Here is a 25,007-nt window from a genome sequence, read left to right on the forward strand (position 1 = left end):
CAGCAGAAATCCCAATTACGGAGTCTGCAGAAAGAATAGATACGTCTATTCTTTCTGCAGGGTTCACACGGAAATGCATTGCCGTCTATGAAACAGTACATTTCCATGTAGACATTCCACCTTGTGAACATAGCCTAAAAGTCTGACAAGGTACTTTGCTGAGGGCCAAGGATCTGAGACAGATCCATACATCAGATCCATACATGGGGTGTAAAGTAGTAGTACATTTTATTAATAGGCTGAACCTGAGGAATGAGGGAGCCCCTCTGAAACGCATAGTCCACCCCTGTATGTAAATTTTTATGACTACTAATAAAAAGTGCTACTACTTTACACCCGAGTCACGCCGGTGTAGCGCTACCTTGCTGCAGTCGGATCTTCACTAGAAGGAAAGGAAACCCCTGCCAGGATTTCTACCTGCCCACATCTGTACTTCTACATTCTTCACAGTCCTCAACGGCGAACGGGAAAATCTTTGGAAAAAAAATGCATAAGTTTTTTTGCCTTTGAAAACGGATGTAACCGTATTTAACCATATGCAAACGGATATACATTTCCAACCCTTATACGGTTTAGAAACGCATACGGTTACATACGATTTGATAAGGTTTGCTCCGGTTTCTTGAAATGCGTTTTTTAACAAAAATCGTATACGGAAAACTTATTTCAAAAACCCGGTGTGAAATCACCCTTACATGAAAGAATTGAAGTCTATATTCTTCAGATTCTTATATATTTGTTATGCAAATCAAAGAATCTCATATTTCTGTTGTGAATAGTTATTCACATTAGGCTTCTTTCACACTACCGTTTGTGCCTGGTAGGTGACGTCCGTTAGGAAGATAGTGGGAGAAAAATTTGTGCATGCAACGTCTTTTTCTCCCGCTATCTTTGGCCGCAATAACGGGAGTTATAACAAATGTTAGAGGAATCCCATTAAAGTGAATAAGATCCTCTTTGCCCGTAATGACTCCCGTTAGGCTCCGTTGCAATAATGGAAGTTAAGAGCGGTCAAAGTGAAAAAAAAAAGAGCCCTTAACGTCTGTTTGTAAGGGAGCCACTTTCATAGTGTGAAAGTAGCCTTAGGCTGATATAATTTAATAATTTCACTGATTTTTAATTAGTAGTGAAAATATTTTTTTGTATATAACACTAAATTAAATACCAAGTTACTAATACAACTGTAAATTTTATTGTCTTTTACAAGATGGAATTACAATAATGTTATTCTTAATACAGATGCTGAACTCGTCTGAAAGAACCAATTCTTGGATTAGATGCTCCCCAGTCACTGTATCTCCTGTACTCTCCAGGCTTCAGGTAATACTGACGTCCTCTGTAGTTGGGCTCCTCATAGAACATCCAGTATCCATCATGCACCTGGCAGGAGTTGATGTTGTTGTTGCGGAATTGCTCATACACATGAGGACAGTCTTCAGTGAACTCCATCATCTGACCTTTAAAGTCTTCCTTTTCATAAACCCTCAGTCTATAGGGCCCACGATGCTAAAGTAAAAAAAAAGATCAATCATATGATAAAATACTCAATGATGAAGAACATAATTCTAGTTCATAATATCCTGTACTATAGTCAGTCATGTTGTACATTGAATGTAATAGCTGCTAGAAGAAAAGATATTGAACCCAACATTATTTATGTAAATAAAAAGTTAAACATGTTTTCCATGTTATGTACCTGTGGAGTTAAACGGCATGATCTGATGGAGTCATTGTAGCCCATCCATTGCTGGAAGTCAGGATATTCTCCTTTCCTTAAGAAGTACTGGTGCCCACGGTAGTTGGGTTGCTCATACAGGATCCAGTTTCCATTCTCCACTCTGATGGAATTGCAACGATTGAAGTATGAAGACAGATCGGAAGAATCAGAGTTGCAGTCATAAGAGCGACCCTGGAAGTTTTTGTCCTCGTAAAAGATAATCTGTAGAAATATAATTTCCTTTGCATTTATCTCTTGAATAAAATATTAAAGCTGGGTAAATATACATCATCCATGAGAAGGCTATGAACCCAATTTCATCAGCCTTTTAGTTAGCAGAGAGATATAAAACATTGATAGACAAAACTAGAAACATTCATCTCCTGTAAAAACTTCCTCATCAGGACAACATGACAGCAGTGCCTGCTCCTCTGAGGGGTAAACATGCTCACCCCTCCCTACTTTACCTGTTCACAGACAGGAGAGGGGTAAGTATATTACAACATACTTATAGCGTGTTCTTGGTCGAGAAAACCAAACAAGAAGCAAATCACTCAAAATAAAAATTCTAATAAATCAGATTTTTTTTTTCAGAAAATGTGAAGCAAATCCCATTTGTCTCTAAACAATTTACACATCACTATCAAAAACCTTGTGTTTACTATGATAGAACTGTCAGGCACATAAACTTCATGATCATAGTAAAATGGACATTTATTTTAACTGAATTTATCACAATATATATATATATATATATTTATATATGTATATTTTACAATATTTACAGTAGCATGGATTAATATAAGCTTTGACTTCATTTCCACTTTAGGGGTATAGTCCCACATACCACTTACTCAGTGTATTTCATGCTGTACTAAATCATCTGCAGCAGAGGGAAGTACACTGCGTATGATCATACACTCAGGGCTATCTGGCGGCAGCCCTGCGTTTTCAGTGAAGAAACACAGGGCTGCTGCCGGCAAGCCCTGTATGTATGATCATCTTTTTTGATGTATGATCATATTTTCTGCTGCTGCAGATGATTTTGTGCAGCGTGAAATACGCTGCATCAGTGGTACGTGGGCCTGTACCCTATATTCTGTATTTTTATTGCAGTTGTAAATTTATAACTTATCTATATGGATAAATCTGTTCATGGACTGTATGGATGGGGGCAGAATAGTTGAAAATAAACTGTATTTAAAATTTTAGATATATTTTTAAGTATTATGTAAATAGTAACGTTTGACTATACTTCGGATTACTTTCTACAGCTTTCAATAAGGGACAACAATTAACTTGCAACCTGACATTCAAAAGTGGTGCATATCTACTCCTTATCACAGCTGAGACATGGATACGATTGTATGTGGTCTATGCAATTTTCTCTGGGATTATCAGCATAAGTACCGAACCATCCTTCCTTTCCCCTTTAAGTTTCTTCCCTTCTCTCCCCCCCCCCCCTTACCTACAATTTCTTAAGTTCTAGGTCAATGGTTAGTTGACAATGTTTTGTCTGTTCTTTCTATGTTTACAAAAAAAAATGTTGTAAGCTTTATACATTTAATAGTAATGACATTGCTTTATGACATCCTTTTGCATTGTTTGGCATTTATATACACTTCCATGGGTTGATCTGAGCATTGACTCTGGAAGCTACTTTTGTAATTTGACTTGTCATGGCTATAAAACACTTTCAAACCTTTAAAAAAAAACATTGTCAAAGAAAAAAATATTGTTTTCCACTGGAGTACCCCTTTAATACCATACACTTTCTCAACAGTCTAAGGCTAGGTTTCCACATGTTTTTTTTTTTTTCTGGAGTTTTTTTAAATACTGCCACTGCAGTTTTTTTTAGCTAAAGTTAGACATGGATCCTGTAGGAAGATGAAGTAGAAAAAATGTATAATGTTTCCCATTTCTTTTGAATATACTTCTGGCTATGGCTTGAGTCTAGGATTCCACTTGTTTTTTTTTTTTTTTTCAAAAACACCAAGAAAAATGTCAATTCTGCTGCATGGCGTTTCTTTGGCCAAAAAACGATGTGGCCAGATGTTAGCTGTAAATCAATGTGTGCTCAATGTTGGGAGTAGTAGTGCCTGCCTAAGGACACATCACAGTGGATGTCACTACTGAAACCCGCTGTGATCGTCCTGTCAATAGCAGAGATGGAGCAACTGTATACATCGCTGGCATCCCTGCTCTGCTCTATACTCCGGGCCGGCCACTCACTCATTCATATTTCTCTCAGAGCTGTGATTGGCTGCAACCATCCAGCCAATCACAGCTCTGGGTGGGAAATATGAATGACATCACTGGCCAGAGTATAGTGCAGAGATGTGAGCGCTGTATCGCATCGGGTGTCAGGACTTAGACCCGGGACGATCTGTCTATTACTACAGGTACTACTACTACCAGCATGGAACAGTGTGATCCATGCTGGGAGTAGTAGTATTACCTAAAAAATGTAAAAAATAGAGAAAAAAAGTGAAACACACACACTTTATTTAAAAAAATTATAAAAAGTTTGTTATAAAATATATGCATTTCGTATAATAAAATGTTTTCCATCACTGCAGCATCCTTTTTTTTTTTGGTACCCAACAAATTTTGGGTACCAAAAAATAAATAAAATGCCAAAAGGTGACAAAAATGCAATTTCCACACAAATGAAAAAACGCCAGAAAAAATGCCAGAAAAAGCGCCAGACGCAGGACATTGCACTGGCATTTTTTCAGGCGTTTTTTTAATCCCAAAAAACACAACACAAAAAACCAAGTGGAATCCTAGCCTAAAAACTGCAGTGGCAGTGTTCCAAAAAAATTGACAGAAAAAAAACCTATGTGGAAATATATATATATATAAATATATATATAGCCTCAACCTGCTATTTTCGTCAGTTTAAGTGATGACTTTATTAGTTTGTCATTCACTATCATGGTTCCCCTACCTTCTCAATCACTTACATGGCTATGCTCTCCCAAATCTCCAGAATGGATTTCCTCTCCTCTACTCCTAGCATAGCTTCTCCTCCCATTATTTAAAGTATGGGTAACTTGGGTCCTTCAAATAGTGTTTTTTCCCCACACCCGCTAGTGGCAGGCTTTGCTGCACCTTATTGTGGGGGTTGAGCTCTGTTCTCATGTAGCATTATGTGTGTAGAACATATTTTGTTAGTGGATGTATTTACTGCTAGGATGGAAAAGCTTTCTCAAGTCCCCTGTTTTCTTCCTGTCCTCTCGATGGCATTCCTAGCCTGCACTGCCTTTAGTTTCATGGGACATAGCAGTGCAGACAGTAGTCAAGTGACACATGTTTATTTATAGAGGGACCCAGAAAAGATTAATTAATAATTGATTTTCTGGAAATTATTTAGTGTGTTTTACATACTACGATCCTTGCTGACTACCAGTAAATGTAACTATTTTATTATTGACATACAAAAAACATAAACTGCTCAAGTTCTCCCCATTTATAATTCTACATAACGTACCTTTACCATCTTGCCTGGGAGTCAGATAGAGAAGCAGTGAGCTGTATCTGTGTGAGGAGAACAAATCCTTTTATATATGTGGACTGCTGATGTCTGCATGTGTGTCCACCTGACCTTTTATCTGTTCACTATAGAAAACGTATGGGTCTTTTGGGTGGTGCATGTGACTACTCTGCATTCATATCTATTGTGTGTATGTGCTTACTCTCAATTTTGTGTCAGTCATATATGAACTGAAAACTGTTGGATCCTAACACATGTGAAGTCATGGATTTCTTCTTCATGATAGAGCAAATGTCATATTTCTTCCACTTCCCTATGGAATAATTAGCACAGATCGGGTAGGTGTAGAATAAAATGTAGTGATAAGCAGCAGCGGCAATATTTTAATTTGCAATATTTTGCGAATATGTGGACAATGTATTCGTCCTATGTTCTCAAAATTTGCACATTCACTATGTTCGTTCACTTTTTTTCCATGCGAAAATCAACTAACTGGATTAGAGCCTAAAATTCACATGACAGAAAATGCCAATAGTGTTAAATATATCATTTATTAAATGGGTGCTCCACTGGAAAACATTTTTTTTTTTTATCAACTGTTTTTTTTTAAAACTTTCTCTGTAGTATACAGCAGCTCGTAAGTACTGAAAGAATAAAAATTTTTAAATAGAAGTTATTACAAATCTCCTTGTGAAAGAAGTAGGGGAGTCTCTGCACCGTTCTATATGGATACTCAAATAAGCAAACTGCAGCCTCTGATAATCCCTCGCTGACAACTTCACTACCTGGTCAGGGCAATGCTGCAACGTTCAAAGACGTGAATACTCAGTCAAATACAGAAGAAAAGAAAAACAGAGCACTGACCGTATGTATGCAACAGGCTTCTTTTATTCTTATCCATGCAGGTACATGGGTAGGGGAAAGTGGACAGACAAGGAGACCTCCGGGCTACTGACCGTTTCACGCGTTAGCGCTTCTTCAGGCCCTCTGAAAAGAGCCAAGTCCGTAGCCCGGAGGTCTTCCTGTCTGTTTGCTCTCCCCCACCCATGTACCTGCTTGGATAAGAATAAAAGAAGCCTGTTGCATACATCCGGTCAGTGCTCCATTTTTCTTTTCTTCTGGATTTGACTAATTTACAAATCTGTTTAACTTTCTGGCACCAGTTGATTAAAAAAAAATGTTTTCCAGGGGAGAACCCCTTTAAAGATAAAATATAACAACATAATGAATATAGTATAAAAATATATAGGATAAGAGCCACTGGGCCTTAGTATTTCATAATAATAAAACAAATGCTGCAGATGGAAAGTACGAAGTCTATCCTGTATTTATTGAAGGAGGCACGCTGCAAGTATCCACCACTGCCACGGTAGGCACTCGTTGGTGTGATTGCAGCCATTCAGAATATTGATTAACAGTAAATGCCGGCAGTCATACAGTATGTGGCAAAGTTCTTCTATATTGAAGATATAATCAAACTTTGAGTGCACCATTGACCAATGTGTGCTGCTGCAACCCTCTTTTTTTGTATACTCTGTATATGCCATAGCAGTGTGCACCCGTGTATTAGGTTGTTGTGCTGGCTATTTTTCTTTTTGCTTGTTTGTACAACTCAGGGGGAAATGGCACCCTCTTTAGCTGTGCACCCCTCCTCCTTTTTCACAGGTGGAGTTTTAAATTGTTTATGGATCCAGCATGTCACCCAGTCAGAGGCTATATGCCCAGCAGAGGTGAGTGGATATTTGAGAGTTAGGCTCAGAATTTGTGCTAGGGTCCCATCCTAAATGAGGCCACCTCCCCGTGGTGGATGGGGGACACGTTTTGATCAAAAAGTGCTCTAAGAGCATCAATTTTTTGACCAATGTGTGCTGCTGCAATACTCTTTTTTTGTATATATATGTTACGCCGAGCGCTCCGGGTCCCTGCTCCTCCCCGGAGTGCTCGTGGCGTTCACCTCCATGCAGCACCCCGGTCAGACCGACTGACCGGGAGCGCTGCATCAGTGTCACCTGCGGGGATGCGACCCACGTAGAGGGACGCGCCCGCACGCGGCTCGCATCCCAATCCCCTCACCTGTCCTGTCCTCCGTCGGCTTAGTCCCGGCGCGCGCGGCCCCGCTCCCTAGGGTGCGCACGCCGACTCTCTGCGATTTAAAGGGCCAGTGCGCCACTGATTGGTGCCTGGCCCAATCAGCACATTCACCTGTGTCCTTTCTATGAAAACCCACTTCCCCTTCCTAGTATCGCCGGATCTTGTTGCCTCAGTGCCAGTGAAAGCGTTTCTTGTGTATGTTTCAAGCCAGTGTTCCAGACCCTCTGCCGTTGCCCCTGACTACGATCCTTGCTGCCTGCCATGACCTTCTGCTACGTCCGACCTTGCTCTTGCCTAATCCCTTGTACCGCGCCTGTCTCAGCCGTAAGCTGGGGTTGAGTCGCTGCCGGGTGGAACGACCTGGGGGTTACCTGCCGCTGCAAGTCCATGCCGCTTTGCGGCGGGATCTGGTGAAAACCAGTAACCCCTTAGACTCCGTTCCCCTGATACGGCCCACGTCATCACCCCACTGACACAGAGGATCCACCACCAGTATCCTCACTGTATACCCATCCGGATCCTGACAAATCCCGCTGAGGTCCCGCTGCCAGTTGTCGCTGACCTTACCATGGTGGTTGCCCAGCAATCTCAACAGATAGCGCAACAAGGACAGCAGCTGACCCAACTGACCTTCATGCTGCAACAACTTCTGCCACAGCTTCAGCAACCATCTCCTCCGCCAGCTCCTGCACCTCCTCCGCAGCGAATGGCCGCTCCTAGCCTCCGCCTGTCCCTGACGGACAAATTTGATGGGGACTCTATGCCGTGGTTTCCTGTCTCAATGTTCCCTACACTTGGAGATGATGTCGGACCAATTCCCCACAGAACGGTCTAAGGTGGCTTTTGTGGTTAGTCTCCTGTCTGGAAAGGCCTTGTCATGGGCCACACCGCTCTGGGACAGCAATGATCCTGTCACTGCCACTGTCCAGTCCTTCTTCGCTGAAGTTCGTAGTGTCTTCGAGGAGCCAGCCCGGGCCTCCTCTGCCAAGACTGCTTTGCTGAACCTAGTCCAAGGAAGTTCTTCCGTAGGCGAATACGCCATCCAGTTTCGTACCCTCGCCTCTAAATTATCCTGGAACAATGATGCCCTCTGCGCGACCTTCAAGAAAGGCTTATCCAGCAACATCAAGGATGTACTGGCCGCACGAGAAATTCCTGCTAACCTGTCTGAACTTATCCATTTGGCCACCCGCATTGACATGCGTTTAGCTGAAAGACGCCAGGAGCTCCGACAGGAAAAGGATCTTGTTCGCACCAGGCGATTTTTCTCCCCGGCTCCTCTCTTTTCTAGTCCACTGCAATCTGTTCCTGTGCCTTCTGCCGAGGAGGCTATGCAAGTGGATCGGTCCTGCCTGACCCTACAAGAGAGGACTCGCCGCCATAACGAGAATCTATGCCTGTACTGTGCTAGTACCGAACACTTCCTAAAAGACTGTCCTATCCGCCCTCCGTGTCAGGAGAGACACACTCCGTTTCCTCACAAAGGTGAGACAGCTCTAGGTGTGAATTCTGCTTCTCCACGTCTCACTGTGCCTGTGCGGATTTCTCCTTCTGCTAACTCCTCCTTCTCAGCTGTGGCCTTCTTGGACTCCGGTTCTGCAGGAAATTTTATTTTGGCCTCTTTTGTAAATAGGTTCAACATCCCAGTGACCAGTCTCGTCAGACCACTCTACATTTCTTCAGTCAACGGAGAAAAATTGGACTGCACTGTGCGTTACCGCACAGAACCCCTGCTTATTAGTGTTGCTCGCGAATATTCGCAATGCGAATTCGCGAATATTCGCGAATATAGCGCTATATATTCATAATTGCTAATATTCGTTTTTTTTGGTTTTTTTTCACAGTACACATCACAGTGATCATCCCTCTCTGCTTCCAGCTTGTGTGGTGTAAATAAGGCTCTAATACCACTGTGCGAATTTTCGCATATGCGAAAATTTGCATATACACATTTTCGCATATGCGAATATGTGCTTATCTTAATTTTTTTTACTGCTACTTTTCGTATATGCGAATATTTGCTTATCTTAATTTTTTTTAATGCTTCTTTTCGCATATGCGAAATCTTCGCGCATGCAAAAATAAAATGTGAATATTACGAATATGCGAATATTCGCGAATATATGATGAATATTCGTCCATATATTCACGAATATTCGCGAATTCGAATATGGCCTATGCCGCTCAACACTACTGCTTATGTGCATTGGACTGCATCACGAAAAAATTGAATTTCTTGTCCTACCCAACTGCACCTCTGAAATCCTCCTCGGTCTGCCATGGCTCCAACGTCATTCTCCTACCCTTGACTGGACCATCGGGGAGATCAAGAGTTGGGGTTCATCTTGTCTCAAACAATGCCTCACGTCCGCTCCCATTAGTCAAACCCCTGTGGCTCCACCTGTACCAGGTTTTCCCAAGGCCTACCAGGACTTTGCCGATGTTTTCTGTAAAAAACAAGCAGAGACCTTGTCACCTCATAGGTCTTATGACTGACCTATTGACCTCCTTCCTGGTACTACTCCACCCCGGGGCAGGATCTACCCTCTGTCCGCTCCAGAGACTCAAGCCATGTCTGACTATATCTAGGAAAATTTAAAGAGGGGATTCATTCGAAAGTCCTCATCCCCTGCTGGAGCGGGGTTCTTCTTTGTTTCTAAAAAAGACGGTTCCCTACGGCCATGCATTGACTACCGCGGTTTAAATAAAATCACCATCAAAAACCGCTATCCCCTGCCTTTGATCTCTGAACTCTTTGACCGTCTTCGTGGCGCCAATATTTTCACTAAATTGGACTTAAGAGGCGCATATCATCTTATTCGCATCAGGAAAGGGGATGAGTGGAAAACCGAATTCAATACCAGAGACGGACATTTCGAATATCTTGTTATGCGCTTTGGGCTCTGCAACGCTCCTGCAGTCTTCCAGGACTTCGTTAATGAAATATTTAGGGACTTGTTATATACCTGTGTTGTGGTTTACCTGGACGACATCTTGATTTTCTCCTCTAGTCTAGAGGAACACCGTCGTCATGTCTGCCTAGTGCTCCAGAGACTCCGCGAAAATCACCTATATGCCAAAATGGAGAAATGTCTCTTTGAATGTGAATCTCTTCCCTTCCTAGGTTACCTAGTCTCTGGCCAGGGACTTCAAATGGACCCAGACAAAATTTCAGCGGTTTTAGATTGGCCACGCCCTTCTGGACTCCGTGCTATCCAACGCTTCCTGGGATTTGCCAACTACTACCGACAGTTTATTCCCCATTTTTCCACCATTGTGGCCCCTATTGTGGCCCTGACCAGGAAGAATGCCAACCCTAAATCATGGCCTCCTCAAGCGGATGAGGCCTTCAATCGCCTCAAAACTGCCTTCGCTTCTGCTCCAGTGCTGTCCTGACCTGATCCATCGAAACCTTTCTTGCTGGAAGTGGACGCCTCCTCAGTCAGAGCCGGAGCCGTACTTCTCCAAAAAAACTCTACCGGAAGTAATATTACTTGTGGTTTCTTTTCTAAAACCTTCTCTCTGGCAGAAAAAAATTACTCCATTGGTGATCGTGAACTTCTAGCCATCAAGTTAGCACCTGAAGAATGGAGGCATCTATTGGAGGGTTCCAAACACCCCATTGTCATTTACACTGACCACAAGAATCTCTCATACCTCCAGTCTGCCCAGTGTCTGAACCCTCGCATGGCTAGGTGGTCGTTGTTTTTTGCCCGCTTTAACTTCGAGATTCACTTTCGTCCTGCTGACAAAAACGTCAGGGCTGACGCCCTTTCACGTTCCTCTGATGCCACCGAATCTGAAGTCCCTCTGCAGCATATTGTACCTCCTGAGTGCCTGGTCTCCTCTGCTCCAGCTTCTATTGGACAAACTCCTCCTGGAAGACCTTTGTCGCTCCACGCCAGCGCCTCAAGATCCTCAAATGGGGACATTCCTCTCACCTCGCTGGCCATGCTGGCATCAAAAAGTCCATCCAGCTTATTTCTTGTTTATACTGGTGGCCTACGCTGGAGGGTGACGTCACTGATTTCATTCGGGCCTGTACAGTTTGCGCCCGGGATAAGACCCCTCGCCAGAAGCCTGCTGGACTCCTCCATCCTTTACCCGTTCCTGAGCAGCCGTGGTCCCAAATTGCCATGGATTTTATTACGGATCTGCCTATATCCCATGGCAACACCGTCATCTGGGTGGTCGTTGATCGTTTCTCCAAAATGGCACATTTCATTCCGCTTCCAGGTCTTCCTTCTGCGCCACAATTGGTGAAGCAATTTTTTATGCATATTTTTCGCCTTCACGGGCTACCCACGCATATCGTCTCGGATAGAGGCGTTAAATTTGTATCAAAATTTTGGAGAGCTCTCTGTAATCAATTAAAAATCAAATTTAATTTCTCCTCCTCCTATCACCCCCAATCCAATGGGCAAGTAGAGAGAGTTAACCAAATTCTTGGTGACTATTTGCGACATTTTGTCTCCTCCCGTCAAAGACGATTGGGTCGACCTTCTACCCTGGGCTGAATTCTCGTACAATTTCAAAAACTCTGAGTCCTCTGCCAAATCCCCATTCTTTGTGGTGTACGGCCGTCACCCTCTGCCCCCCTCCCCCCATTCCCACTTCTTCTGGATTGCCTGCTGTAGATGAAGTTACCCGGGACTTCTCTGCTATCTGAAAGGAAACTCAAAAGTCGCTCCTACTTGCCTCGTCTCGTATGAAGATACATGCCGATAAGAAGAGAAGAACTCCTCCTGTCTTCGCTCCTGGGGACAAAGTGTGGCTCTCTGCCAAATATATCCGCTTCCGCATTCCCAGCTATAAGCTGGGACCACATTACCTTGGACCATTTAAAATCAAGAGTCAAATCAATCCTGTCTCCTACAAACTTCTTCTTCCCCCTTTTCTACGTATTCCTAACTCCTTTCATGTTTCACTTCTCAAACCTCTCGTTCTTAACCGCTTCTCCCCCAAGGTTGTCGCTCCAGCTCCTGTCTCTGGCTCCTCTGATGTCTTCGCTGTAAAGGAAATCCTCGCTTCCAAAATTGTCAGAGGTAAAAAAAAAAATTCTCGTAGATTGGGAGAGTTGTGGCCCCGAAGAGAGGTCTTGGGAACCCGAGAATAATATTCTCGACAAGGAGCTCATTCACAGGTTCTTGGGCTCCAAAAAGAGGGGGAGACCCAAGGGGGGGTACTGTTACGCCGAGCGCTCCGGGTCCCTGCTCCTCCCCGGAGCACTCACGGCGTTCACCTCCATGCAGCGCCCCGGTCAGACCCGCTGACCGGGAGCGCTGCATAAGTGTCACCGGCGGGGATGCGACCCGCTCGCGGTTCGCATCCCAATCCCCTCACCTGTCCTCCGTCGGCTCAGTTCCGGCGCGCGCGTCCTCGCTCCCTAGGGCGCGCGCGCGCCGTCTCTCTGCGGTTTAAAGGGCCAGTGCGCCACTGATTGGCGCCTGGCCCAATCAGCACATTTACCTGTGTCCTCTCTATAAAAACCCACTTCCCCTTCCTAGTATCGCCGGATCTTGTTGCCTCAGTGCCAGTGAAAGCGTTTCTTGTGTATGTTACAAGCCAGTGTTCCAGACCCTCTGCCGTTGCCCCTGACTACGATCCTTGCTGCCTGCCCTGACCTTCTGCTACGTTCGACCTTGCTCTTGCCTAATCCCTTGTACCGCGCCTGTCTCAGCCGTCAGCTGGGGTTGATTCGCTATCGGGTGGAACGACCTGGGGGTTACCTGCCGCTGCAAGTCCATCCCGCTTTGCGGCGGGCTCTGGTGAAAACCAGTAACCCTTAGACTCCGTTCCCCTGATACGGCCCACGTCCTCACCCCACTGACACAGAGGATCCACCACTAGTATCCTCACTGTATACCCCTCCGGATCCTGACAATATATATATATATATATATATATATATATATATATATATATATATATATCAAATCAATAGTGGACTCCTGTATATGGGTAATTTTGGTGGCTCAAGGGAAAAGAAGGAATAGATTAGACAGAATTAACAGAGGGAATAAAGAGAAAGGAATAAAAGTCCTGGTGTAGCACTTGGAAGGATATTGCAATGGATATTGTAATAAGTGGCTATCCTGAAAGATAATATTGTGGAGTGACAATGAATAAGTGCACAATTTATTATAAAATTAATCAGAAATGTTCACAATGTTAAAATATAAATGTAAAAGGATGTTAAAATTATAGAACATGACACTGGTTGAAGAAATCACAAATCAGAAACATCTCAACCGAAAATGTGATATTGGTCCTCATATGGACATAATGATTCAACATTACTGTATGTAAAGTACATTATAGGTATGTGTTACTAGGAATAAATAACTGACTTTGGATGGCTTATAGTGGTGATAAATATATTATAGTGTTGAGTTAAAAATAATAAAGTTTCAAATCTAGTAAATATTAAAGATATAAAAATATATAAAAAATATATATATAGAAAAATATAGAAAAATCATGTTAAAAAAACAAAGATTTCTAGATACGCGTTCAGACCAGAAGGTGCCAAAGTGCCAAACTCATAGATCTTCTTGCTCTCTTCTTGTGACATCTTGTGGATATGGTCTCCTTCTCTCCAATCCTTTTTGATCAATTTCAGGGCTGCAAACAACATTCCTGATGGATCACTGCTGTGGTTTGTTTTAAAGTGCATCGATAAGGAGTGTTGTTCAAAGTCGGTTTTAATGTTGTGGATGTGGTAACTTATTCTCTTTTTAAGGCTTCTTTTTGTCCTCACAATGTACTGCTTCTTGCATGGACATGTGATCATATATATCACAGAGGTGCTCGTGCATGTGAGGATTGCTGTTATATTGTATTTAAAGGCATTACTAATAGAAGCTGCAGTGAAAGTTTTTTTTTTTACGGGAAATCTGTAATTCTACAGTTATTGTACTTGCCACATCTATAAAAGCCTTTTAGAGATTGAGTTTCTGGGTTCCCGGTAATGGATCATTTAGTTGTTGGTGCTAGTGTAATCCCGAGATTTGGTGCTTTTGTATAAATGATTTTCACTTTCTTTGTCAGGTGCCAGTATTTTGTCTTTTGGTAGTAGTGGCCAGTATTTGCTGATGATTTTTTTCTACTTGTTTGTGTTGATTGTTATATGGTAGTATAATTTTAGTTGTCCTTTCCTCATCCATCTCGTTGTTATATCTTTCTATAAAATATTCCTCTCTCTTTTGTTTCTTGACTTTCTCTAATGCTTGTATTAACAGTTTCTCAGGATATTGTTTTTCTTTATAATCTTCCGTTAGTTTTTGAGCTTCTATTTCAAAATCTGCTTCAGTTTCTCTTCAGTCTTCTGTATTTTCCTTGTGGTACATTCAATAGCCATTCAGGCAAATGACAGCTGCTGAAGAGGATAAACACATTTTCAGCTGTGGGTATTTTGTATGTCTCACATTAGAATTTTCTTTTCTTTACTTTTATGGTAAGGTCTAAAAATTCAATATGTGTCCGGCTTATTTTTGGGGTAAAAATGAGGTTTAAAAAGTTGCTATTTAAGTTGGCTAAAATATATTGAGTTCCTCTTCCATGCTACTCCAAATCATCATATCATAGATATATCTACGCCATAGGACCAGATTTGTGCACTCATTTCCCAAAAGCCCACATACAAATTGGCGTAGCTTGGCACAAATCTTTTCCCCATGGTGGTCCCAATTTTTTGACAGAATTTTGTTTTTTTTAAATAAAAATAATTATGGGTTAAGATAAAATTCATACTTTATATAGAAAAATAAACTATTTGTAGAGGTGCAAAGTCCTTTGAATCTGTTAAAAAGTGGTATGCAGCTTTTATTCCTTGCTCATGGTATATGCAGGTTAACAATGCACTGACATCTAAGGTGCAAAGGATCCATTCTTGCTTCCATTGTAGATTTTCCACAATTTTAATAATGTCTGTAGCGTCCTTGAGATAGGTGGGAACTTGTTTGACCAGAGGTTGCAGGAATTGGACATATTTGGAGAGGTTTGTTGTAAGAGATTGGATTCCTGACACTATTTGTTTTCCTGGTGGTTCCGTGGCACTTTTATGGACTTTCAGCAATGTGTAAAATGGAGGAAGCCTTTTTCTCTGTGCCTAGGAGGAAGCCTTTTTCTGTTTTGATGAGAATCTTTGTTTGATATTCATCCTCACATAGTTCTTTCAGTTTTCCCATACATTCCTCATTTGGATACTGTGGTAATTTCTCATACGTTTGTGTCTCGTAATTGGCTATTACACTCCTGAACGTATTTTACCGTGTCTAGGATCACTATAGCTCCTCCTTTTTCTGCTGGGCTTCCTCTTGTAGTTCTTTGATCGCTGTTATTTTCTTGTGGGTTAGGTAACATTGAGGTTTTGGTGGGTTGTAGGCCTCTTATTTATTTTTCCTCAACGTATGTGAATGCATTCATTTCTCATCCTATGTCTTAAGTCGGGAAAAATGTAAGATTTTCTTTCTCAAATTTGGGTGTGCATATTGATTTCCTATTTGATGATGATGATCATTAATAGGTGAATAGAACCGTACATGTGACTCATTTTGGGCTGGAGGACTTTCTAAATTGGCCAGAGGTGTCTGAGACCTCGGTGGGACCCAGTGATTATTAGCAGAATCAAATACAGCGCTCTCAGGTGGGGACTGGGCTGGGTAAAAAGTGGGAACAGGCCTTTGAGAGGATGGTTCAACAAGATAGTGTGTGGACTGATGTGGATATCGGCTGGTGACTTGGTCAGCAGGTACATAGTAGCATCCATCTTGGGTCATGACTGGAAAGAGCTGAAGTGCCCCTGCATTAGGAAGGTTGCTAGGGGAAGTTCCGGTTGGAGGCCTTCTGGCATCAGGCACGGCCTGTTTGGATGTATTGGATGTATTGGCTGTTTGCTCAGTACAGGGAGTAAGTAGCTTGGATGAATCAAGATGGCTGACAGAAGAGGAAATAGGTAAGACTGAACTTCCAGGTGCACTGGGTGTAATGGGTGTTCCAAGATGGCTGCCACTACAGGAAGATGAAGCAGCAGGATCCATATGTCTGGGTGTTTTAAAATGGCTGACAGTACAGGAATTAGGTGAGGAATTACTTACGGGTATAGCAAGATGCCTGCTTGCCTCGCCTGGGAGAGAAGCAAAATGGCTGCCACCGGAAGGAGGTAACATGGGATACAGTGGGGCGGGAACATTTTGGGTGGGCACTATTTTGAGAGTACAGGGAGGATCAGTTAAAGGCTGGGCTTGGCTACAAGAAACACAGTTTTCAGCTAAGGGCAGGTTTTTCTGGCCACAATGGGAACACACCCAACAGTTAGAATCACCGCCTTTATATGGGGGTGGCAGGTCTTCATCTTTGTAATACAAGTATACAGTGATATTCTCCTTTTTTAGCTCTACATTCCTTCTCTACATATTTCTCTTTTGTTATGGAACATGATGTGCGGTACCAAGCATGGGAAGCAGCCAAGCGACATGCATTGCTGTATTGGGACCCTGTATACTACAACTCCCAGCATGCCCAGACAGCCCTTGGCGTCTGGGCATGCTGGGAGTTGTAGTTTTGCAACATCTGGAGGTCCACAGTTTGGAGACCACTGTGCCCTTCCAGATGTTGCAAAACTACACATCCTCAGCATGCCCTTACTGTCCAGGCATGCTGGGAGTTGTAGTTTTGTAACATCTGGCCCTTCAGATGTTGCATAACTACAACTCCCAGCATGCCTGGACAGTTTTGGCATACTGGGAGTTGTAGTTCGGCAACATCTGGCTCTAAAGATGTTGCCGAACTACTACTTCCAGCATGCCTGAGAATGCTGGGAGTTGTAGTTTTGCAACACCAGGAGGCACACTGGTTGGGAGACATTGTCTGTTTCCTAACTCAGTGTTTCCCAACCGTGTGCCTCCAGCTGTTGCAAAACTATAACTACCAGCATGCACTAATAGACTGTGCATGCTGGGAGTTGTAGTTTTGCAACAGCTGGAGGTTCCCCCCCTGTGAATGTACAGGATACATTCACATGGGCAGGGGGCTTACAGTGAGTATCAGGCTGCAAGTTTGCAATGCAGCAAATTTTGCGCGGCAGCTCAAACTCGCAGCGGGAAACTTGCTGTAATCCCCCGCCCGTGTGACTGTACCCTAAAAACACTACACTACACGAACACAAAAAAAATAAAAAGTAAAAAACACTACATATACACATACCCCTACACAGCCCCCCTCCCCTCCCCAATAAAAATTAAAAACGTCTGGTACGCCACTGTTTTCAAAATGGAGCCTCCAGCTGTTGCAAAACAACAACTCCCAGTATTGCCGGACAGCCGTTGTCTGTCCAGGCATGCTGGGAGTTTTGCAACAGCTGGAGGCACCCTGTTTGGGAATCACTGGCATAGAATACCCCTATGCAAATCCCTAATTCAGGCCTCAAATGCACATGGCGCTCTCACTTTGGAGCCCTGTCGTATTTCAAGGCAACAGTTTAGGGTCACATATGGGGTATCGCTGTACTCGGGAGAAATTGCCTAACAAATTTTGTGGGGCTTTTTCTCCTTTCACCCCTTATGAAAAGGTGAAGTTGGGGTCTACACCAGCATGTTAGTGTAAAAAAATAAATTTTTTACACTAACATGCTGGTGTTGCCCCATACTTTTCATTTTGACAAGAGGTAAAAGGGAAAAAAGGCCCCCAAAATTTGTAATGCAATTTCTCCCGACTAGGGAGATACCCCATATGTGGGCGCAAAGTGCTCTGGGGGCGCACAACAAGGCCCAGAAGGGAGAGTGCGCCATGTACATTTGAGGTGATTTGCACAGGGGTGGCTGATTGTTACAGCGGTTTTGACAAACGCAAAAAAAACAAAACCCCACATGTGACCCCATTTCGGAAACTACACCCCTCACAGAATGTAATGAGGGGTGCAGTGAGAATTTACACCCCACTGGTGTCTGACAGATCTTTGGAACAGTGGGCTGTGCAAATAAAAAATGTTGTACAGCCCACTGTTCCAAAGATCTGACAGACACCAGTGGGGGGTAAATGCTCACTGTACCCCTTGTTACGTTCCTCAAGGGGTCTAGTTTCCAAAATGGTATGCCATGTGGGGGTTATTTTGCTGTCCTGGCACCATAGGGGCTTCCTAAATGTGACATGCCCCCCGAGCAAAATTTGCTCTCAAAAAGCCAAATATGACTCCTTCTCTTCTGAGCATTGTAGTTCGCCCATAGTGCACTTCAGGTCAACTTATGGGGTACCTCCATACTCAGAAGAGATGGGGTTACAAATTTTGTTTTTTTTTTCCTGCTATTAACCCTTGCATAAATGTGAAATTTTAGGGGAAACACACATTTTAGTTAATTTTTTTTAAAAATTTTTTACATATGCAAAAGTAGTGAAACACCTGTCGGGTATTAAGGCTCACTTTATTCCTTGTTACGTTCCTCAAGGGGTCTAGTTTTCAAAATGGTATGCCATGTGGGTATTTTTTGCTGTTGTGGCACCATAGGGGCTTCCTAAATGCGACATGCCCCCGAGCAAAATTTGCTCTCAAAAAGCCAAATATGACTCCTTCTCTTCTGAGCATTGAAGTTCGCCCATAGTGCACTTGAGGTCAACTTATGGGGTACCTCCATACTCAGAAGAGATAGGGTTACAAATTTTGGGGGGGGTATTTTCTACTATTAACCCTTGCATAAATGTGAAATTTGGGGGGAAAACACATTTATAGGTCCGACAACATCTCCATATGCAGGGAACATTGAGACAAAAATCCACGGCAGAGTCTAGAATCCCCATCAAATTTGTCCGGCAGGGACAAGCGGAGGCTAGGAGCGGCCAGTCGCTGCGGAGGAGGTGCAGGAGCTGGCGGAGGAGATGGTTGCTGCTGTAGCAGTGGCAGGAGGTGCTGTAACGTGGCGGTCAACTGCGACAGCTGCTGTCCTTGTTGGGCAATTTGCTGCGATTGCTGAGCGACCACCGTGGTAAGGTCAGCGAGACTTGGCAGCGGCACCTCAGCGGGATCCATGGCCGGATCTACTGTCACGATTCGGCTTGCTGGTTGTGGATCCTCTGTGTCAGCGAGGGATTGGCGTGGACCGTGCCGGTGGACCGGTTCTAAGATGCTACAGGTATTCATCAGAGCCCGCCGCAAAGCGGGATGGTCTTGCTGCGGCGGTAGCAACCAGGTCGTATCCACTGGCAACGGCTCAACCTCGCTGACTGGTGAGAAGGCGTGGGACAAAAGGACTAGGTAGAGACAAGGTCAGACGTAGCAGAAGGTCGGGGCAGGCGGCAAGGTTCGTAGTCAATATGGATAGCAGAAGATCTGGAAACACAGGCTTTGGACAACACTAAACGCTTTCACTGGCACAAGGCAACAAGATCCGGCAAGGGAGTGCAGGGGAAGTGAGGTATTATAGCCAGGGAGCAGGTGGGAGCTAATTAGGCTAATTGGGCCAGGCACCAATCATTGGTGCACTGGCCCTTTAAATCTTAAAGAGCTGGCGCACGCGCGCCCTAAGGAGCGGAGCCGCGCACGCCAGGAAATGACAGCCGGGGGCCGGGACAGGTAAGTGACTTGGGATGCGATTCGCGAGCAGGCGCATCCCGCTATGCGAATCGCATCCCCGCCGGCAATGTCAGTGCAGCGCTCCCGGTCAGCGGGTCTGACCGGGGCGCTGCAGAGAGAGGAACGCCGCGAGCGCTCCAGGGAGGAGCAGGGACCCGGAGCGCTCGGCGTAACATGTTCAAAAAACGCTCTGGTCCTAAGGTGTAAAATGGCCTGGTCCTTAAGGGGTTGAAAGTCAATCAATGCAAGAACTGAACAATTTTAGAGCTTTTAAAGTCTCAGGGAATGTGAGGATCGGACAATTACCCTATTAATAAAAACTATCAGTGGATTGGCCAAAACAAAATTGATACTAAACACACGAAACAAAAAGGATGTCAAAGTGACAACCACAGTCTATTTTTTGCTCAAGTACAACCCAAGTTATTAGTAAGCTGTGCTCTAATACAGAAAAAGACATCAGACTGATACAATTTAAGCTATCAGCTTATCTGATACACGGAAAAGACATCAGCCTGGTACACCCAGAGTTATTAGAGACCTGGAACACAAAAACCTACAGCACTCTTAATCCCTTGACCAAATCCACTAATTAAAAAGTCAAAAATCAAATGAAATCCAAACAAGCAGGAAAAAAATGGATTTTTAAAGAAATGAAAAAAGTCTCTCATAGCTAAACTCTTGCCATGATTTTTTAACATTATTATTGTTGGCATTAAGAAACAAATTTGACCTTACTTTGGTTCACTTGTACTCAGCATTGCTGATAAGGAATTCACAGCTAGGTAAGAGGAAAAATTTGTCTTTTTTATAAGGCCATCCAGACTCCCACAAAACTGCCCAAAAACACAAATAAGACTACAGATTCATAAAAATCTGCAGACTTACCGTGTTTTTGTGGGGTTGATAAGGCCCCTAGTTTGGGTAATAATGGGTTGCCTCGGGCAGCTCAAAGTGTCACTCAACCGGATCTGTATCTTCCCTCAAGTGTGGTCCAGGCCATCACACCGGTGCCACCAAATTTTAAGGATGGGTTAATGTGAGGCCTTAAACTGTGAGTGACTACCGCTGTGCTATTTTGCCGAGTGTCGACGTAAGCAAATTCACACCAGACCAGGTTGGTATAAATTCCCTCCTCGGTACTGACTCCAGGGAGTTCTGTTTATTATCAGGAAATCACATTAGTTTTTACAATCTGACAAAAAGGGGAGGGTAAAGCTATGCATCAAATCATCGTTTTATATGCTGATTGGTCATTTGAGCATGGTGTAGCATAAGTCACTAATGTTGCAAGGTCTCTAGCTTGAGATTTTTCCATCCTTCCACAAAGCCCAATGTATAGACTTTTTGTATCCACAGACTCCATCTCAAGGTTCTAGTCTTAATTACGAGCAAATAGCAAGCTGAAATGTTTTGAATAGAGATGAGCGAATCGAAGCTGACGAACCCGAATTCGTTACGAATTTCATGAAAAACTCAATTTTGTAGAGTTCCAGGCTAAAGGAGACCTAAAAGGGCAGATCCACATGTCAGTACATGGGGCAGGGGATTATGAGAGGGCGGGAAACTGCGGTGGGAATGAAGGTAGGCCAGATGACCCTGAATCACATGCGAGATGCAGCCTATCAGCATTCATTGACCCCTGTGATGTCACAGCCCTATATAATCAGCAGCAATCTCTCCTCTCTTCATTTCGTGCATGCACTCATGCAGAGAGAGGACAGGACTGCGTGTGTGTGAATTGCATATACGACAGCTTACCACTGCTAGTCACATCAGCATTGCGGACAGAGAGGAGTGCAATGCTTTGGTGTTCTCACTGAGCAGGATCTTACGATACATAAACCTCTTATTCACGTTATTGAGCATTTCATCAGAGAGGGGCAGATAGCTGTTCGCTGCCTCATACAGATCAACAAGCTGCCTGAACTTTATGAACCATCTTATCTCCTCATTTTTCAGCACAATTCATTGCTTTTTTTGCTCCACAAATCATCTGCTGCTCAGAATTGTGTGTAGACTGTGTGCACTCTGTGACAGAGTGCAATTTAAAGTTTAATCCCGGTTTTCTTTTATTTTGTGGTGCTGCCCTCATACGTGCATACCACGTGGCTACATCAAAGCTGTCTACTATTCTGTATCAAGTCTAGATACAGGGAAAGTCCTTGCAAAAGTAATCATCTGCTCGTGTTTTTCAAAAATACAGATTTTTTTCTGCGTATTGTTGCACATTTTTCTGCCCTCATCAGTGCATACCGCATACATACATCCAAATAGTGCACCATCTTGTACCTGTTAATCTGTCAAGGGCCTACATACTGTGAAAGTCCAAACAATAGTATTCACCGGCCGTTTTTTTTTACAAAAATACAGATTATTTTTTGCATATTGTTAAGCATATTTCTGCCATCATCAGTGCATACCGCATCCGTACATCCAAGTAGTGTACCATTTTGTACCTGTTAATCTGTCAAGGGCCTACATACTGTGAAAGGACAGCCATAAGTATTCACCTGCTGCTGTTCTAGACAAATACTGTTTAAAGAGTAGTGTAGCGTATTGTATTACCCTCATATACGCACTAAGTATGTCAGGCAGAGAAGTGCCCGGATGTGCACAGAGGAGTGGCAGAGGCCTAAATACTTCAGGCAGAGTTGGCAGCAGACTAGGGGTGAGTGGCAGCAGGGGTCGCAGTGAGAGGCTTGAGTTCCCGTTATCAGCCAGCGGTCGTGTTTTGACCAGCAACCCATCTGTTACATCTTACACCCCCAGTCAACAGTCGGTGGGTTCCTCAGACACAACCCTCAGTTGGCATGGCCCGGGAGCAGTCCCTGTCCTCCCATTGCCTTTGTCCTATGCTGTTCCCTCTCCTAGAGAAGTATCTTATGCTGTGGGTTCAGCTCCACTATTCACTGAGGACGATCTAATAGAGGAGAGTCAGCAGCTACTGCCCAGCCAAGAAGGGTAGGAGACATGCACTGCTTGCTCCGCTAGGCGGCCAAGTAGTGATGCGGAGAGTGACGTGGGAGGCGGTGTTGCAAGGGTTCAGGGTCCTGGAGCAGATACTGTTGGGGAACCTGAGGAGGACATCAGTGATGTGCAGACAACTGTTGATGAAGATGAAGCCAATCGCAAATTTGGAGCCAGGTGCACAATGGGCTTCATCATCATCAGTAGAAAAGAGTTGCAGGTTTCCCTCAAGGCAGCAGCTGAGCCAGCAAGGCGCTAGCACAGTTGGCAGTCAGCATGGTGGCAAGAGTAGAAATTCTTTAGCCAAAGTGCCCGGGGGAGACCACCTGCTTCGCGTCAGCCTACCTTTCTTGGAGGTAGTGGAAAAGGGGTTCCTGGAGATAGCGACAGTAGCAGTCAATTAGTGCGGACTGTAGGTGGGAAAATCAGCTACTCGGCGGTGTGGCAGTTTTTCATCAGGCATCCGGAGGAGGTTCACGTAGCCACGTGCAAGTCATGTGGGCAGAAGGTGAAGCGTGGCCAGGGACCCAATGTCGGCACCACGGCCCTGCGTCTACACATGCTTCACCCCTATAAAGATGCCTGCGAGAACCGTGGCTCCAATGTAGTGGTCCAGCCTGCTGCATCACCCAGTGGCCATCCACATCCTCCTTTATCCAGCCAAGGCTCTAGCACCTCAGCTGAAGGGAGCTGTGTGCCAAACCCTCCTTCTGTCGCTCCAGATGCTCCTGCTTCTCCCGCTTTTAATCAGCCATTCCGCCAACAATCCATCGGCAAAGCCATGTCCAAGAGACAACAGTATGCGCCCTATCATGCAACGGTGCAGAAGTTGAAGGTGCTCTTGCCCAAGTTGCTGGTGCTGCAGTCCCTCCCTTTTCAAGTGGTGGACTCTGCACCTTTCAGAGAATTGATGGCTTGTGCCGAACCGAGGTGGAGAGTCCCAAGCCGTCATTTCTTTGTGAATAAGGCAGTACCAGCCCTGCATAAGTTTGTACAAGAGAAGGTGGGCCAGACCTTGAGCCTGTCGGTGTGTTCAAAAGTGCACGGCAGTGCCAATGTGGGGAGCTGTAACTACGGGCAGGGACAATACTTGTCTTTCACGGCCCACTGGGTAAATGTGGTTCCTGCACCGCCACAACAGCAACTTGGACAGGTCACACAGATTCCTCCTCAACGCTCTCGCTCTCAGGCAGTTGGTCCTGTGTCAGTGTGCGACTCCACCTCATCATCCTCCACCGTGTCCTCGGCATCCACTGCACGTAGAAATTTCGGTGGCCCTTCATCGTACCATGTGTGTAGGGCACGGCGGTGTCAAGCTGTTTTTCCCATGGTTTTCCTTGACGAACAGAGTCACAGAGGGGAGGAACTGCTGGAATTAATTCGTAATGAAATCCGAGTATGGCTTACTCACGAAATCTGGAAATGGGAACCATGGTGATTGACAATGGGAAGAACATTGTGTCCGCGCTGCGACAAGGATGTGCGAAACATGCGCCCTGCATGGGACACGTGTTCAATATGGTTGTCAAGCACTTCCTCAAGTCTTCACCCCATTTGCAAAACATCTTGACAATGGCAAGTAAACTGTGCAAGCACTTCAGCCACTCTTACACCGCAAAGCACACCCTCCTTGAGCTGCAGCGTCAGAACGGTATCCCACAACAACCGGTGATGTTGCCACACGTTGGAATTTTACCCTCCATATGTTGGACAGACTATACGAACAAAGAAAAGCCATCACCGATTTCTTGATGATCCAAGCAGATACGAGTACTCCCCTGTGTAATTTCAATGTGAACCAGTGGCAGCTCATGCGTGACACCTGCCGTTTGCTGAGGCCCTTTGAGGAAGCCACATTATTTGTAAATCGCCTGACGATTGTCAAGATGACGTTGTCAAGATGAATCAGGTATGGATCAGCCAGGATTTCCAGCCACCAATGCCAGATGCCTCAGAGTTGATTGACCATGCTGCTACACCAACATTTCCCATTTATGGTTATGAAACTCTCTTGGGTTTTCAATTAGGGTTATGAAACCCTCTTTGGTACTGCGAATGCCTGCTCCTGGCTCATCCTGTGTCTTTCCGGAACTACTTGCCTCACTGATGCTAATGCTAATTTCTGCAATGATCTTTAAATTCTCGGCGCTCTGCCAGGGCCGTCGCCT

The 25,007-nt window shown here is 44.3% G+C and overlaps 1 protein-coding gene across 3 annotated transcripts in view; it reads right to left on the minus strand.

Annotated features, from left to right (window-relative positions):
• Nucleotides 1-1,230: 1,230 nt before the first annotated feature.
• LOC130284186 (gamma-crystallin-3-like) overlaps nt 1,231-25,007 on the minus strand; it is a 30,111-nt gene continuing 6,334 nt past the window's right edge. The window contains exons 1-4 of one of the 3 annotated variants that reach the window (XM_056534283.1): nt 16,403-16,429; nt 5,211-5,257; nt 1,697-1,939; nt 1,231-1,506 (exon numbers count right to left, since the gene is read on the minus strand). In XM_056534283.1, coding sequence (XP_056390258.1) covers nt 1,231-1,506; nt 1,697-1,939; nt 5,211-5,219 — 528 coding nt within the window. In that variant the 5' untranslated portion in view covers nt 5,220-5,257; nt 16,403-16,429. Of the gene's footprint in view, nt 1,507-1,696; nt 1,940-5,210; nt 5,258-16,402; nt 16,430-25,007 lie in introns of those variants that run through there. The other 2 variants (XM_056534284.1, XM_056534282.1) reach the window with 2 other exon arrangements.

The sequence above is a fragment of the Hyla sarda genome, chromosome 8 (genome assembly GCF_029499605.1).
Source record: "Hyla sarda isolate aHylSar1 chromosome 8, aHylSar1.hap1, whole genome shotgun sequence".
Classification (NCBI taxonomy): Eukaryota; Metazoa; Chordata; class Amphibia; order Anura; family Hylidae; genus Hyla; species Hyla sarda.